Raw genomic sequence first — 15,938 nt, 5'->3', positions numbered from 1 at the left:
CCCATTGCCGGTGGGAATGCAAAATGGTGCGGCCACTTTGGAAGATGGTGATTTTTCACAAAATTAAACATGCTCTTACCATACAACCCAGCAATCATGCTCCTTGGTATTTACCCAAAGGAATGGAAGACTCATGTCCACTCAAAAACCTCTATATTACCTTTCTTTATCAAAACTTGAAGCAACCAAGAAGCCCTTCAGTAGGTGATGGATAAGCCAACTGTGGCCCATCCAGACCGTGGAATATCATTCAGCACAAGAAAGAAATGAGCTATCCAGCCAGGGAAAGATATGTTGGAACCTTCAATGCATATTGCTAAGTGAAAGAAGACAGTCTGAAAAGACTGCATCCAGTATAATTTCAACTACATGACCTTCTGGAACGGGTAAAACTATGAAGACTAAAAAGATCAGTAGTTGCCAGGGGTTAGTTGGGGAGGGATGAATGAACAGGTGGAGCAGTGGGGACTTTTAGGGTAGTCAAGCTATTTTGTGTGATACTCTCAGGGTGTCATTATGTATTGGTCCAAACCCATAGAATGAATGACACCAAGAGTGACCCTGATGTACACTGTGGGCTCTGGGCCATGATGACCTGTCCGTGTGGGTTCACCAATTGTAGCCAACGCACCATCTGGTGGGGACGCTGACAGTGGGGGAAGTCCTGTGTGGGGGGACATCTGCTTCTTCTGCTCAATTTTTCTATGAACCTAAAACATTTATTTTCTATGCTCTGAAAAATAAGTCTGCTAAAGAAATTAAGTACCTTCATATTTTCTGAGAAAAGGGAGAAAGGTAAGAAGAGGCAAAAATTAAGACTGAAGCAGTGACTACACATCCCAGCATTATGCTGTGCCGCAGACATCTAAAGGACCTAGCACAGCATCTAAAACCCTGAAAATCATTAATGAATGATAGCATTTAATTTCTACTCCTCTTCTTTGGTATAAGAGGAACATGGAATATAGATCACAAAAAAGGTTTGATCATGAAAAGCCCACAATTTGAGTTCATTTCCATCTTCCGTCCAGCAAGAAGGTATTATGTGTCAAATGGATGATGTCTCAGCATCGGTGGGTGACACTCTTCCTACCTAATTTGCTCACTCCCCTGGTCTTCTTCACTGTTATCTCCTTAAAGGTATGAGTTACTTTACCCATCTCTGTACTAATAGTGCATAGGCTAGCATTCGGAATACAGCATGAGCTTAATAAATGTTCTATTAAGTTGAATCAAAGGGCTTTGGGGAACAGATCTAGGGCGCTCTGATGTGCCTAAGCCTTCAGTGCCCACATATGCTGAACCCCTGCATAAAGAGAAATTGGACCCCCATTTATGGGCATGCATTTTTAATCATGGTTTCGGTTGTGCTATTTTTCCCCCATCCTACAGGTGGAGAAAACAGTTTGATTAAAGCTGTTTAATCTTTTTCTAAATCGCTACAGCCACAGGAACAAAGGGCAGACGCTAATAGCCGTGTCTTTCCGCTGCTGCTCACGTCCTCACCACTTCACGCAGATATGTGTACCTCACGCTTCCCTGGGAGAGGGGAGGTGCGTTCTTGCAGCTATCCTGATGTTCAGTGCCCAGAGGCGGGATGAGGCAAAGAAGCCAGCTTTCTGGGCAGGTGCACACATTCAAAGATGCCCTCTCATCCTGCTCACCCCTCTCCCTGGCCCCTGGCTCATACAACGGCTGCTGCTACTGCTGATGATGATAACAATAACAACAACAACAACAACAATAATAATAAAAGGTAAACTTGTTAGTTTTCAAGCTGACCAGACCACCCACATTGTCAGGAGGCCAGCAAGGGGCTCTTCTGTAAGAAACTCAGTGAGAAAGTGCATTCTGCACCCCACGCTCAGCCACATCATAGACAGAAGACTGCTTTCTGGGGGGAGTGAGGACAAGGGGACCAAGGGGGCTTTCTCCTTTCTCTACACTGAAATAGGGTGAACCTAATACTAGTGTTTAGAGGGAAGTTAAATTAGGAGACTTTGCTTCGGCCACAGCTTAAGCCCAGCACCCCAATAGCAACTTGTACCAGAACTCTACAGTTTGTTACCAATTTCACATAACTATTTTTAAAAATTGCTTGGATCCCACTGTGCTATTGTCTTATTTGGATGTAGCCTCCTTGGGAGCCCAGTGGGAAGGTGGGTGATTGTCAGCGAGAGGAAAACTCATTAAGTATCTGGCTCTCATATCATAGCTGCCATAAAAACTCCTTCACCTTCACAGTAAAGTCTGACTCACCTTCAGTGCACAAGATGTTTTAATGGAAAGCATCGAAGCAGAACCTTACATCTAGAAATACAAAACATCTAGAAATAGAAAAGTTCCAAAATACCATTTTCTTGAAAATTCAGGTTTTAGCCTAGATCTACGTGGCAATTAAAAAAAATAAATAAATGAAAAAAAGAGAGATTTAAAAGCAATGAGACCTTTTTAAATGCATCTGTAGTCTAGAACCTCAGAATCCAAAGATGCTGTGTGAATGAGTGAAAGGATAAAGACAAAGAAGTGGAAGAGAAGTCTACCCTAGTTAGAGTCCTAGACCATTCTGATCGAGCACCTGGCCAGTACCAACAAAGCCCGGGGAGGGATTTGTACTTTATTCTCATGAATGTCTCCCCCCACTGAGCAGTGAAAGCACCTGCAGCGTCCTGTGCCTTGAGACGAGCATCACGGACACGGGTACCTCAGTGTGTTCATCCGCCGCTACCCTCGGCCGGCAGGGCTCATTCCGGGAGCCTTTCCTACCTCGACAGGTGGGCAGAGCGCTGCTCCACTGGCCGTTGCTCCGACACTGGGCTCGAGAGGCACCCTGCAGCAGGTAGCCAGTGTTACAGGTGAAGTTCACCACGTCATTCAGGTTGAACTCACTGCCGTTGGTGAATCCATGCGCGGGGTTTCCAGGGTGGCCACATGTGATGGCTGCGTAGGAAGACAGCCCTCGTCAGTGTCAGAAAATACCCAGGCCATCGCCCTCCCATGTAGTTCCTCATCAACAGACATACAGGCATGTTGCAAATCCTATGCGTGTTTGGAAGGGAAAACGACGAGGAAGAACTGTAAGGTGACCCCCTGGTTTATATTATAATTGTGGAAAATACACAACACCGGCAAATGTACTTTCTTCAGCATAATAATTATTCTTACATCATGGCAGACAACCAAATAACTCTGTAATAAAGCAGTAAAAACAAGAGGTGCTAAAATTCTTAAATTAATTATGAATTTTGAGTATTTTCCCTTTAGACCACACCAGCCAATTTTGTGGAACCTTTTGTTTTGAAACATTATAGAGGCTTGGCTGATAATTTAAATTGCATATGCATAAGTTATTCCAATATCAAATTAAACACCACAAATTTAGCAAAATAAGCACTTCCTTTGACAATCCCTATTGTAAGATCTTTTGAAATGTAGTGAACTGTCATTAATGTCACGTCCTAAAGAACAGCCATACAAATCCCAAAGATATCCTTCAGTGGCCCTTTCAAAAGAAACACATTACAGTCATAAACCTGGTGTTTTCCTCCTCATTTATCTTGTCAACAGTTCTTTCTTCTAAGCAAAGCGCACATTTCCCACTGCATCATCCCAGAGAATACCTTTCACTATCTAGAGCGATATCAACATTTCTTTTGTTTAATTCCTGGGAAAATAAAGAATATACTAGGGGAAAATAAAAAACAATAGGTTTAAAACAAATTTTGCAACAGAGAGTACAACGTCTTCTAAAAATACAGGCCAATATTTATCTTGGATGGTATAAAATTTGAAGACAATCACTGTATAGTTTTACCTCTTTCTTTTAAAGGAAGAAGTGCTTACAAAACTCTGTGTTCTTGATGAAACCATGACAAAAATAGAAAGCAACATAGAAGATAGGGGCATGAGGCTATTGGGACTCTGCAAAGCCAACCTGCAGACTCAGGACTCAGCACGTTTGCCCTCCTATAATTAGATTCTGTTTCCACCTTGTTGATCCTGTGATAAAATCAGGAAAATGAGTGCATGACATCACTTATCCTGGGACCTGTTTGAGATGAGTTAGGGAGCACATTCACTGTGGACAGAACCGGAGGAAGGAAACAGAAAAGGGAAGCCATGTCCACAGCGTCTCTCTTAGCACAGGGGAGAGGGGCGCTTATCCATTCTCTTTCACTCTGAGGATACACATGTCTGTGCTAAGACTTCACACTGAGAAAACATGTGACCAAAGGAAGTACCTGCTGAATTCATTTGCAGTGTACTTACGGACACAGACTGGGGTCTGTCCGGACCATTTGTGGTCTTGCAAGCATATCCGAACGGAAGTTCCAACCAGCCTGAAACCAGGATTGCACTGATAAACCACAGTGTCCCTGTAACTGAAACCGTCTCCACTGATATGACCGTTCACGATCGGATCCGGGGAACCGCAGTGGCCAGCTACAAACATAAGTAAAACCAATAAACACATTTTAGAGAATTTGTCTTTTATAAAAGTACTGCATTCACAATTGGTTTACATTTATTGTCAAGTGAATAACATCAGTGACTGCCTAACTTAATGGAATTTCTCCCATTTATCTATATTTTTGACATAGTTTTTTTTTTTCCCTTGTAACTTGTCCATTTTTTCTCTACAATTGTGGGTAATGATTAATATTCAAATAATGAAATTGTTAACAAATACAAGTTGCTAATGAAATTATTTTCCCAATAATGGTTTCCCCATGCATTTCTTTTACTTCTTTTCCTTATTGAGATTTTATGTCATTTATCTTGCTATAGTATTTCCAGATAAAAGCCATAAGAAGGGAAGAGACACTCGGGGTTGATACAGATAGGTTTTGTCACCTATTTTTTTATAAGAATATTTTTTATTATATTATGTTAGTTGCCTATTGAACAAGGAGGTAGGAAGGCAAGGAGAAGGACACTAAGGATTTCCAGTGTTAGTGGATTGCTAAACTATTTGTGGAATTGCAAGGGCAAGACGAATATCAGAAAACATGCTTGCTTTCATTGTATATATGGACCACAACTTCTTAATCCAGTCATCTGTTGAAGGCCATATACAATGGAATATTACTCAGCTATCAAAAAGAACGATTTCTCAACATTTGCTGCAACATGGACGGCACTGGAGGAGATAATGCTAAGGGAAATAAGTCAAGCAGAGAAAGACAACTATCATATGGTTTCTCTCATCTATGGAACATAAGAACTAGGAAGATCGGTAGGGGAAGAAAGGGATAAAGAAAGGGGGGTAATCAGAAAGGGAATGAAGCATGAGAGACTATGGACTATGAGAAACAAACTGAGGGATTCAGAGGGAAGGGGGTGGGGGAACGGGATAGACTGGTGATGGGTAGTAAGGAGGGCACGTATTACATGGTGCACTGGGTGTTATACGCAACTAATGAGTCATCGAACTTTATATCGGAAACCGGGGATGTACTGTATGGTGACTAACATAATATAATAAAAAAAGAAAAAAAAAAAAAAAAGAAAACATGCTTGCTTTCAAACACGTGCTTCTGCTTAGGTTTGAACCGGTGTTTAGGTGAAACTGGCCTGTGATGGGGTGAAAGAAAGGTCTAGATTCAGGGGAGGGATGCCTGAAGACAGAGCGGATTTAGGAGAAGCAGGGTTATAGATATTAGTTGAAGCTTGAGGTGCCTGGGCTCACACGTGAGCAGTGTGCATAGCAGGAACAGAAAAGGCAGGACTATGTGATCGGGATGGACATTCACACTGAAGGGGAGGAGAAAAGCACCGAGGGGAAGGAATCTAAACTCTAAGAAGATGATTACCTGGCAAACACGGTGTCAGACAAGCTTCAATAATAGAGAGCATGATGTGGAGAAGGAAGTAAAGTGATGTTCAGTTCTTTGTGAGCAGAAGGATGGAGTGGTGATGAAGATTCTTGGCTTGACTCAACTTCAGTCCAGCTGAGCCTTCCTACAGGCCTATCCATGCCCCTTTCTGGAAGACCCAGTTCTAGCAAAAACCCTGCTGAGTCAGTTTACTAAGAAGCTCCCACCCTCCATATCTGATGGGTTTCCTTCCCTCCTGCCTCCAACCCCCGGGTGAGGTCTGCCCACCTGGCCTGCCTTCAGCAAGACCTTGCTGCGTCTGGTTAGCCAGAACCTCCCTTACCCTTGACGTTCCCTGCTGAAGATTTCCCATCCAGGACTACACCTCTCCTTGACTGTAACCCCTACTCCCCATGCAGCATTCAGAGTTGAGCTGCATCTCTCTCCCCCACTAGAAAATCCCATTGCAGTGATCCTGTACCTATTGTGGTGGTCCAGAATGAATCTGCCTTCCCATTATTATCCAGTGTCCTTGAACATTTTTTCCCCCTTCAACAACTGTAAGGTGCCATGTGGCACAGAGGAAATGTGGAAGGGCAGGGCTAGGTGTATCTGTCAGTCTCTCCATTCTCCTTTCCAAGTTCTTCCCTTCTCTTCTGTTCCATCATCCTTCCTCTTCACCTGTCTCCCTTCTCTCCCCCCCTCTTAATCTCTCCCTTCCTCTCTATGGAAAGAGCATATTACTAATCAACAAAATATGAAGCATTAGGAGCACCCGACATTACAAGAATCCATGTCACACATGGGTTTTGGATAGAGAAGAGGAGAAAGACATTCACCTCCAGTTCCTAAATGATCTGTCCAAACCTCAAAGTTTACATGGAGAGGTTGTGTCACAGGTTGGAGTACCTGCAGAGTATTTTGCTGTACATTTCCCTTGGCCATTTACTCCCCAAATAGAGCACACAGCTGTCAAAGCTTTACACAAAGTAGACTACCCCTGAGGTTGAGAAAGTTATAAGTTGTTGCCATGCAACAATTGGAGTTAACTTCACCATTCTGGAAGAATTTAAAATAATAATCTATATTAAGACAGTGTTCAGCAGCACTCTGTTCTCCTGGGTTCTGAACTAAGTTTATTAGCAGCAAGGTGACTTTGCAGAGCTAGAGGGAGAAAACCAAATCGATGGCTCGGCATCCCTGCTTGAACAACGTTTATAAGAGGTCAGGTCAAAAAATTCATGCTAGCTTCGGTTGATTCTTTGTTGCCTGGACATGTTCTTTCCATTTGGTCAGATCAGTTAAGTCGATTCTGGCAAAAGACCACATCACCTCCCCCAAACGGAGACTTGCTGGATGCAGAGAACTCAGAGGAGGGAGAACGTGCTCCCCGGGTTGGAGGATGACCTTCTGAAGCAGTGAAGGTTACCGCAGAACCCCGGCCTTGGCTCCAAAGCCCTCCCTCGTCCAGAGGCTGTCACATGCACAGCGTGCACTGCTGGGTAGGGAGAGGGGGCCAATTTCCAATCCCAGTGACAATGATGAGTAAGGCAGCCAGAGGGGCAGCACACAGGCTTGGCACAGACTGGAAGGAGCCCAGCCACTTGTGAGGTGACCAATAAAAGATCAGCTTTCTGAAATGTGCACCGAAACAACGCAGTCCGATCTTCAAGAGAGAGTGGGTCATCTAACTCCTGGTTGTTGTTGTAGGTCACGCCAAGTGCTTTGGGGGTGACTTCTGAAGCCTGCCGCCATTCCAGCAGAAGTACGGTTGGGCCCCAGGGCAACAGGATGCTGAAGAGGATGCATTGCGTTGGAAAGCCCCCATCGTTGATGTGCTCTTCTCAGTCTCACCCTTGATTTGGACAAACACCCCCGGCTAGACTCACTTTTATTTATTTATTTATTTATTTATTTATTTATTTATTTATTTATGTATTTATTTATTTAAGATTTTATTTATTCATTCAACAGAGAGAGAGAGACAGCCAGCGAGAGAGGGAACACAAGCAGAGGGAGCGGGCGAGGAAGAAGCAGGCTCCCAGTGGAAGAGCCTGACATGGGGCTCGATCCCAGAACACTGGGATCACGCCCTGAGCCGAAGGCAGACGCTTAACGACTGAGCCATCCAGGCGCCCCATCACTTTTAAACCTTAATAAACATTTTCTTTTCAACTGAGTTTTTAGGAAGAGCACATAGATTTTAGGCTGTACTGTCTTTTGAAAGTCCGGCACAGAGCTCCTCTTAGTAGTCAAGGAGATATCTGTATACTTTCAAGATCAAAGGGTTGACAGCCATGTGTGTGAAAATAGCAATTCCTAACAGCGACTCTTCCCTGACACCTGGTCATTTCAGTTCTCTGAGGAACTGGCCTTAAATACCAAAAGAAAAGAGAATGTCTTCCCAAAGCACTTCATTTCAGCTCAGTGCCTGAAGGGGAGAATCAACTGCATCACCTGCTACTTCTGCCTCCTAATTTGAAGGAATGAAGACCATGTGACTTCCCGATTCGAAGCTGAGACAGACCAATCTGATTTTCCCTTCTGTGACATTCCAGTCATCAGCAGAGTTCCATTTTACAACATTCAGAGTTCTAAACTGATTCTAGGGTATTCACAAATATACAATATTCACACAATTTCACTTAGAATCTTTAACAAGAAATGTCAACATTATGAAACAATGTTATGGGGAAAAAAGCTACATTAGGTAGAATTTGGACTCAGTGTAGTCTGCAGTCTCTTTCACTTGTAAGTTTCTATGATTTTGTGACAATATTTTGCTAAATCCTTTGAGAGTTCTTTTCTCCTTGATGTGGCCCCAGTTTTGTTATACACACTCTGTAGAAAGTGTCTCTGGGTCTACCGTGGAACGCTTTGCAACTACCTTTATGCTTCCATCCAGTGGCTAAAATGTGTGAGTCATTCATCAAATACTTGTGCCAGTGAATAGAAATAAAGCAACCTCGCACTTGACAGTGATGTCCTTCCCACTGTCAAAGTATATACAAATCCATTATCTGCTAGGTGACTTTCACTTACTGGACAGTAATTTTATGACCATTTCCTACTAGCCAGCAATGGTCTTGGGCTTGAGATTACACAGAAGATAAGATACAACCACAGACAGTCAGATACAACCATACAGAGAGTGAAAAAGAGACAGGGAGGTGGACTACAGAAGGGCCCAGAATGTGTGCACCTAGTGTGCCGGGAAGAGGGGTGGGTCGCATCGCCAATAGTGCCCATCGGAAAGCCTGGAACAGGCAACATCTGAGGCCTGAAGAATGTGCATTTGTTAGCCAGGTAAGATGATAGAAAGGCAGTCTAGTTGCTGAAATGAGAAATTTTATTTGCTTTTTAGTCTCTGTTAAAGTCTGAAGACTATGGAGTTATATGACCAAATTGTCCATTTTCCACAAGGGTATCTGCTTTTATCCTTCTCAGTTAATGAATTGTACATACAGTACTTCACGCACCTGCCACAATTTGGATGGGTTTACTTATTACACGTCCACTAAGTATAAACAATAGCAAAGGATAAGAAAATCTATTAACTGCAAAATATAAAAGAGACATTGGGATGAGGGCAGCCCTACACATTTCACAACAAGATATCAACTCATTAAGACAATGTGATCATACAGCCAGCCCCACACCATGACCCCAAGGTTCCATGTTGTTGTTCCCTCCTTTGTTTCTTGTTGACATTTGGCTTCAGCTTAAACACAGATCATGATTTTTTTTTTTTTTTTTTTTTTTTTTTTTTACGGGTAATTCTGTGGCCAATATAATCACACCAGGAAGTCAATTCTTGAGAAGTGCCAGTTGGAAATGCTTTCAGTAAAGTGTGGAAAGAAAATCCGGGGAGTGATGAACATAAGCCTGCTTTATTTCTATATCAATCCCGCTAATGAGTTTAGTAATCTGCCACTAAGCAGAACCCGATACCACCGACTGGCAGCAGGCTGAGGAATGAGGCAGAATGCTAAAAAATTGTACTTCCATAGGATTTTTAATTCAGGAGATAGATAGATAGGTTTAGAGACATATCCTAAAAGAATTGCCAAATTTCCTCTACTTCAAATATGAATTAGCAATTCCATTTCTCCCGTGTTTCTAGAACTCGTCAGTTTCTCCATATGCAGAAAAGTATGACTCTGCAATGGGAAATTCACCAACTCTTCAAGATGATTCTGAATCAGTGGCAGAACCAAGAATTCAAGGCCAGGGTGGGTGTTGTCCAGTTCTGGTCAGGGGATTCTCTGTACTCCACATGCTATTCCATAAAATTATCATTGAAATTGGCCTAGAAAGACAAACTGAACAATGGACTAGGAATGCCATGCAATCCCAATACCAGTGAGATTCCATTTGTTCTGTAGAAGAATGAGTCAGGTCAGACGAATCTGGATGTTTCACCTTCTTGGCCAAGTGATTGCTTTTTGTCATGAGCTTTGACAATCACTGGCTTATAAGTTCATGCTATTCTGTATATAATGAAAGCTGTATTATTGTTTTCATGTATAAACTGTTAATGTATTTTGGTTAGAATGCCCCAAAATAAAAAAGGGGGATTGCTTTTCATAATCTTTCTCCAAATCTGGGTTAGGAGGGATAAAATCTGCCAAAGAAATTTAACTAAAACAGAGATTGGGAGCAAGGTTGACCGAAAGCTGCCCAGTTAACTTCATAGCATGCAAGGTGGGGACAGGAATGCCCTGTCGCCAGGAGGCTGCCTTGGGTTCCTGGTCCCCCTGGGTCAAGGTTCCCTGCAAACTGGGCCAGGGGCAGGACTCCATGGCTGGGAAGTGGCCAGACTCCCTGGGGAGCCCAGGTTGCTGTGAAATCTTGGGGGGCCAGCACATGGGGACCAGGATGGTCAGCAATGCGGGCTCTACCCACTACGCCAGGGCCCACAGCAGGACGCCCCCCGCCCCAAGCAGCTATTTCTAGGTCCATCTAAATTCCACATTTTAGCAGATCTCGTCCAACATTTCTGAGAGGACGGAGGTGGTTTCCTAAGCTTGTTTCTGGCAGAGTGGATATTCTGAACACTCGTTCCTGAACGAACTGGAGTCCTTCAGTGCATGTAAGCATTCTATCCACACTCTCTGGAATTTGTATACGAAGCTATATTTTAGAGCTGGAACCTTCTACATGCAGAGGATGTGAGCAATGTTTAGCTTCCTACTGTGTTTCACTATTTGTTTCTTATTCCGTAATGAGCCATACAGTCCACAACCTCCTGAAAACACACTGCTGTGTTCTCTGAGTGACTGACCCAGGGCATCAGATCTCAGGTGGCAGATTCACCTTAACATCACAACACATGCAGATGCTGAACACTTCCAACTTTCGGGTACTTTCAAGTAATGTATGCTAGAGTCTTCTACCATTACACACGCTTGTGTGATTTTAGAAATGAATTCTGTGATTTGGAAATTTAACAAAGTTCCATTTTTTCACTTATTCCATAGAAAACCACTCTACCAGTAGAAATGTTGGACACAAGGGGCATCTGGGTGGCTCAGTAGGTTAAGGATCCAACTCTTGATTTCAGCTCAGGTCATGATCTCAGGGTTGTGAGATTGAGCCCCAGGTCAGGCTCCGTGCTGAGCATGGAGTCTGTTTGGAATTCTCTCTCTCCCTCTCCTTCTTCTGCCCCCCCACCCCCACCCTGGCTCTTTCTCTTTTACTCTATCTCTAAAAAAAAGAAAAGAAAAAAAGAAATGTTGGACAGGATATCTTCCAGGGTGCAGGTGTGCCCTACACAGACCTGGAGCCTTGCATCCTCTGTGTGGAGTCATGCCATTAACAGGAACTGCAGAGCTGAACCTCTTTCCTCCCATGAGGTCACATTCACACACATGCACACACAACCCCCCACCCGCAGCCGAGAACTCACTACTGCAAGGTCACCTTTTCACTGTGCCAGTTTATATCTGTGATGATACTGATATTGACCTGAGGACTAAAATTGAATACATGTATACATTTTTAGAAAATCTACAAAGCAAATATTCCACGTTTATATTTGCTTTGTGATTATTGGTACTCATTGCTGAAAATAAAATAGTCATAAATGGCCAGTACCTGTATAAGAATTAGACATGCAATTTGCTTCATTCTGTCCTTTCTGGACACTAACACTGGCTTTGGGCTAAGGGAAAGATTATTTGGCCGTGGATTCCAAAGCTAATTTACAAGCTCTTCTTGAGTATTACCAGTCACAAAATGTCAGATGGCTCAGATCCACTTATATGCAGGGAAAACTTGGCATTAAACACCACTGGGTGGATCCATTTAAATCTTCATGTCTGTACATATTAAAGGAACACATCTGAATACGGACAGACGAAATTTTTATCTTCTGCAAGTGCAATATCTAGGGACAGTGCTCAGCAACTTGGCCTAAGTCAGAGAAAATGTGGTACCTTGGATAGCACACAAATATTTCCAATGCTGTCTGAGTATGGCACTTGCATGGGCCACATAGCACTTTGTGCATCAGTACAACAAAGGAGGGCCCAGTGCTTGCCACAAAATACATGTGCATCAAATCGTTCTTGACACATCTTAGTCGAGGGCAATTGTTTTAAGCCATATTTAATACAAATAAAATTTCTGGATTTGGGTAGTCTCCGGGGCTTTCAGAAATCCTTTATCTGTTCCTTTTTGTGTAGTTCCCCCAAATAATCACTCTATCACATCCCCTATGCCTGAAATTTCCTTCCCAAGCTTGTCTGCTTGTAACACATCAATGCACCCCTCCTAACTCAGCCCAAATGTGCCCTCTGCATACAAACCCCAAAAGAATTTCTGCCCATTCATGTGCACCTCAAAGATCTCCCTTATTTTAGGTTTCCCTGCAATAGAAGAATCCATTTCTAGTACCATCCATTTATAATATCCAGACTGCTAGATTTTTTGCTGTTGTTTTTGTGTTGTGAATTCAGCAAGTAGACACTTAATTTTTTCACCTATCTCTGCTATTAGATCATGAGTTCTCAGAGCCATGTCTTGTTCCACACACCAGCATCAAGCCTGTGCCCGACCTACAGCAGGTGTCTGTACGAGGAGATGGCTTCATTTCTGTGAGCACGTTGCTATACGAGTGCCCCGTGATTACTAAGAGTACTTCCCAGGACACGGTCTGTGCAGGTAGACCGAACTTCCTGCGGCAGCGACATCACCTCCTGCACTGCTCTGCCTCTTAGTTCCTTGGATGAATTTATTCCTTTTCTGCTTGTTGAAAATCTACCGGCTACTCAATGTGGCTTCCCTCATAACACTTCCTCTACCAGCCTCTCTCTCTCCTGCCCCAGCTTTCTCTCTGTTGCCATTTGTTAATCTCAAATTTTATCAAAGGGATTTGGTATTTATCTTATTTATTCCTCTGATTATAAATTCCTGAGAAAAGGAGACCTGCATCCTATTAACCTTTACTTCCTATGCCATATTTCCTGAGGAATTAATGAGTATTGTTAGATAATATTCAAAAATATAGACAGAAGTGCTTGTGGCTGAGGAGAGTATCATGACATTTATCTCCCAGCCAGTGATGGTGTGTATGTAACATGTGAAGATTAGCACGGGCTCTTTCCAAACACTTTACCTTCCCTGGTATCCTGCAGCCTACACTGTACATGGGAGATTATACAGCAAAGATCAGGGGTGGAGCTGTCAACTTCCTGCTCTAATACCATCTTTCTGTTGTAATGTAAGTAAGCATTACCATACACGGCTGTAAAAATGTTTTACACGGATCTATCATGAAATACCAGACATTTGAAGAATGCTGTCCCATTTTGTTCTCTAAGCACTATGAAAAAAACATGGTCTAACAATATTATTTTGAGTCATGTCATCTAGCCATTTTACCCATAGGAATGTCACCATGATATTATATGTACAAAAGAATTCATCTCCTCATAGGTCATTACAATATAGCAAAGGCAAACTTATTTCAAATGCTAGCAAAACAATCTAATAAAAATAAAGTCATGTTCTTTGTGTGAGAGACATCTCGATCTATCACTGACATCTCAAATACTACACATTAAAAAGGTGGCAAAGTGGGGCTGATGATGTGTTATGATGTGTGAAAAAATCTGAATGAGATAAATGTTATCAAAAGATTAATGTCGGTTTCTACAGCAGGAGACCTGGATTACACCTCATCTCGCCTGTGTGCTCTCTGGTGGGTTCAGTGCGAACTACCACAGGGAAGATAAACAGAAGAAAATAATTATGGGGGCGCGGGGATCATCAAAGCTCCCTGATGGATTATAAGGTCCTGATGAGTAGATGTGGGGTCAGCACTCTCAGTGCTGCATTCTCCAGCCAGGAAGATGTGTAACGTCACACGGCCAGATGGTAAATTAGAACAAGTCCTTGGTAATTTGCAGAGCCCAGGGAGACCCCAGTAGTAATACAACAATGGTGATTAAGTGTGGGCGGAACTTTATGAAAAAATACTCTGGTGCACACGGGCCTCACTTGGCCTGGAGTCCAGCTACCGTGATGTCTGCACACAGGGTTGTCCAGCTCCCCTTATGGAGTCCTGTCTCCAAAGTTCTGGCAGAGCATTCAGACTAGTGAGTTCCAACACAGCATGGTTCAGGGCTTCAATGTTTGGCAAAGAAGATCACCTTTCATCTCCTTAAATACAGCTCTCATGCAGATACAGTCTCAAGACTCGCACTGTGAAAGTGCTGTCCGTCCGTGTGCTTAGCCATTTCTGCTGCAATCATCATCAGAGGAATCTGGCATGGTCTCCCCTGCCGGAAATCACTGGAAATAACCACAGGGCTACAACTGGAAATATGGGCCACGTTCCACAGGAAATAGAAGCAACATCTCAGGCAAAAGTGTTTTTTCGATAAACCATGAAAATCAATAAAATACCCGACCCCCAACTTGGAAAAATGCTTTCAGCAAAGTATTCTGCATTATAATGACAAGCATCAGAGACTCGGAATCAATGAAGCTCAAAGGCTAAAGGATCCTGTGTAAAAACCTACCAAGCAGGCAACTGCCCCCACTCTTCTTTGCATTTTGGGGCAGATCTAACATGTTAAAAAATAATTAAAGGGAACATGTTTCTTATATTTAGTCTGAAAACTATTTTCTGCACAGTGTCTGCTATTACAAACCAATGGATGGAACTGTAATATGTCACTAATTGCAATAGCAACCCTGGTCCTTGCTTTTGGTAGATGTATTTAATTCATTTTATTTTTGTTTCTTTCCTTTTTTCATTTTTTCCCCATCCCTAACAACTGAGACCTGATTAAAACTTAGAGATCTCAATACAGGTCCTTATGGTTGGCATTACCCATCAATCAGGGCTGGCACTTGTGTATATATATATATATATATATATATATATATATATATATATATATACACACACACACACACAAGTATATATACTTGTATATATATATACTTGTATATTATATATATAATATTAATATATATTATATATAATATATTAATATATTATATATAAATATATATAATATATAATAATATATATAATATATATAATACCAAAAATCAACTTACTCCCTCTTTCATTCAATAGCATTTCAAATATCTGAAAAGAGCTGTTATTTATTTCCCAACTTTTCTCTCCGCCAAACTGATGGTCAGGAGTCATCCAAACATTCCTCAGCTACCATGGTTACCAGATCCTTCACCCTGGAAACATGCTTGTTCCTCACTGCCCACTTAAATTATTTCAGAGAAGTGAAACCATCATTCTGGATGTGGGCTTCCTAGATAGAGAATGAGGTGTATTCCATTCATGAGGTCTGGACATGATCAGCCTCAGGGCCACCTGGGCACATATGAACCTTCTGTTATTCAAAGCATCAACTCCTTCCCCGTGCGCTAAGATTTCCTAATTTCCTCATCACTATGTACATTGGAAGGTATTTTATTTCTTACTTTGAGTGAAATTTCCCATTAATTCCATTATTTCCTTCTGTGTTTTGTCTATCATTCAAATTGAAAAGATCCCGAATCTGTTGTTAGTGATGTATTTTCTCTCTTCCAGCTAGTTTTATTATGCCCTTACCCAAGATCTGAATAGAAGTCTAGAATGGTCTAGAA

General features: G+C 42.3%; 1 protein-coding gene across 1 annotated transcript in view; it reads right to left on the bottom strand.

The window, feature by feature from the left end:
* CSMD1 (CUB and Sushi multiple domains 1) overlaps positions 1-15,938 on the bottom strand; it is a 1,583,970-nt gene that overhangs the window by 49,428 nt on the left and 1,518,604 nt on the right. The window contains exons 53-54 of the mRNA XM_048226225.2: positions 4,270-4,443; positions 2,767-2,940 (exon numbers count right to left, since the gene is read on the bottom strand). Coding sequence (XP_048082182.1) covers positions 2,767-2,940; positions 4,270-4,443 — 348 coding nt within the window. The remainder of the gene's footprint in view (positions 1-2,766; positions 2,941-4,269; positions 4,444-15,938) is intronic.

Source organism: Ursus arctos, unplaced genomic scaffold (genome assembly GCF_023065955.2).
Source record: "Ursus arctos isolate Adak ecotype North America unplaced genomic scaffold, UrsArc2.0 scaffold_27, whole genome shotgun sequence".
Lineage (NCBI taxonomy): Eukaryota > Metazoa > Chordata > Mammalia > Carnivora > Ursidae > Ursus > Ursus arctos.
This window is presented reverse-complemented; position numbering and strand designations above follow the sequence as displayed.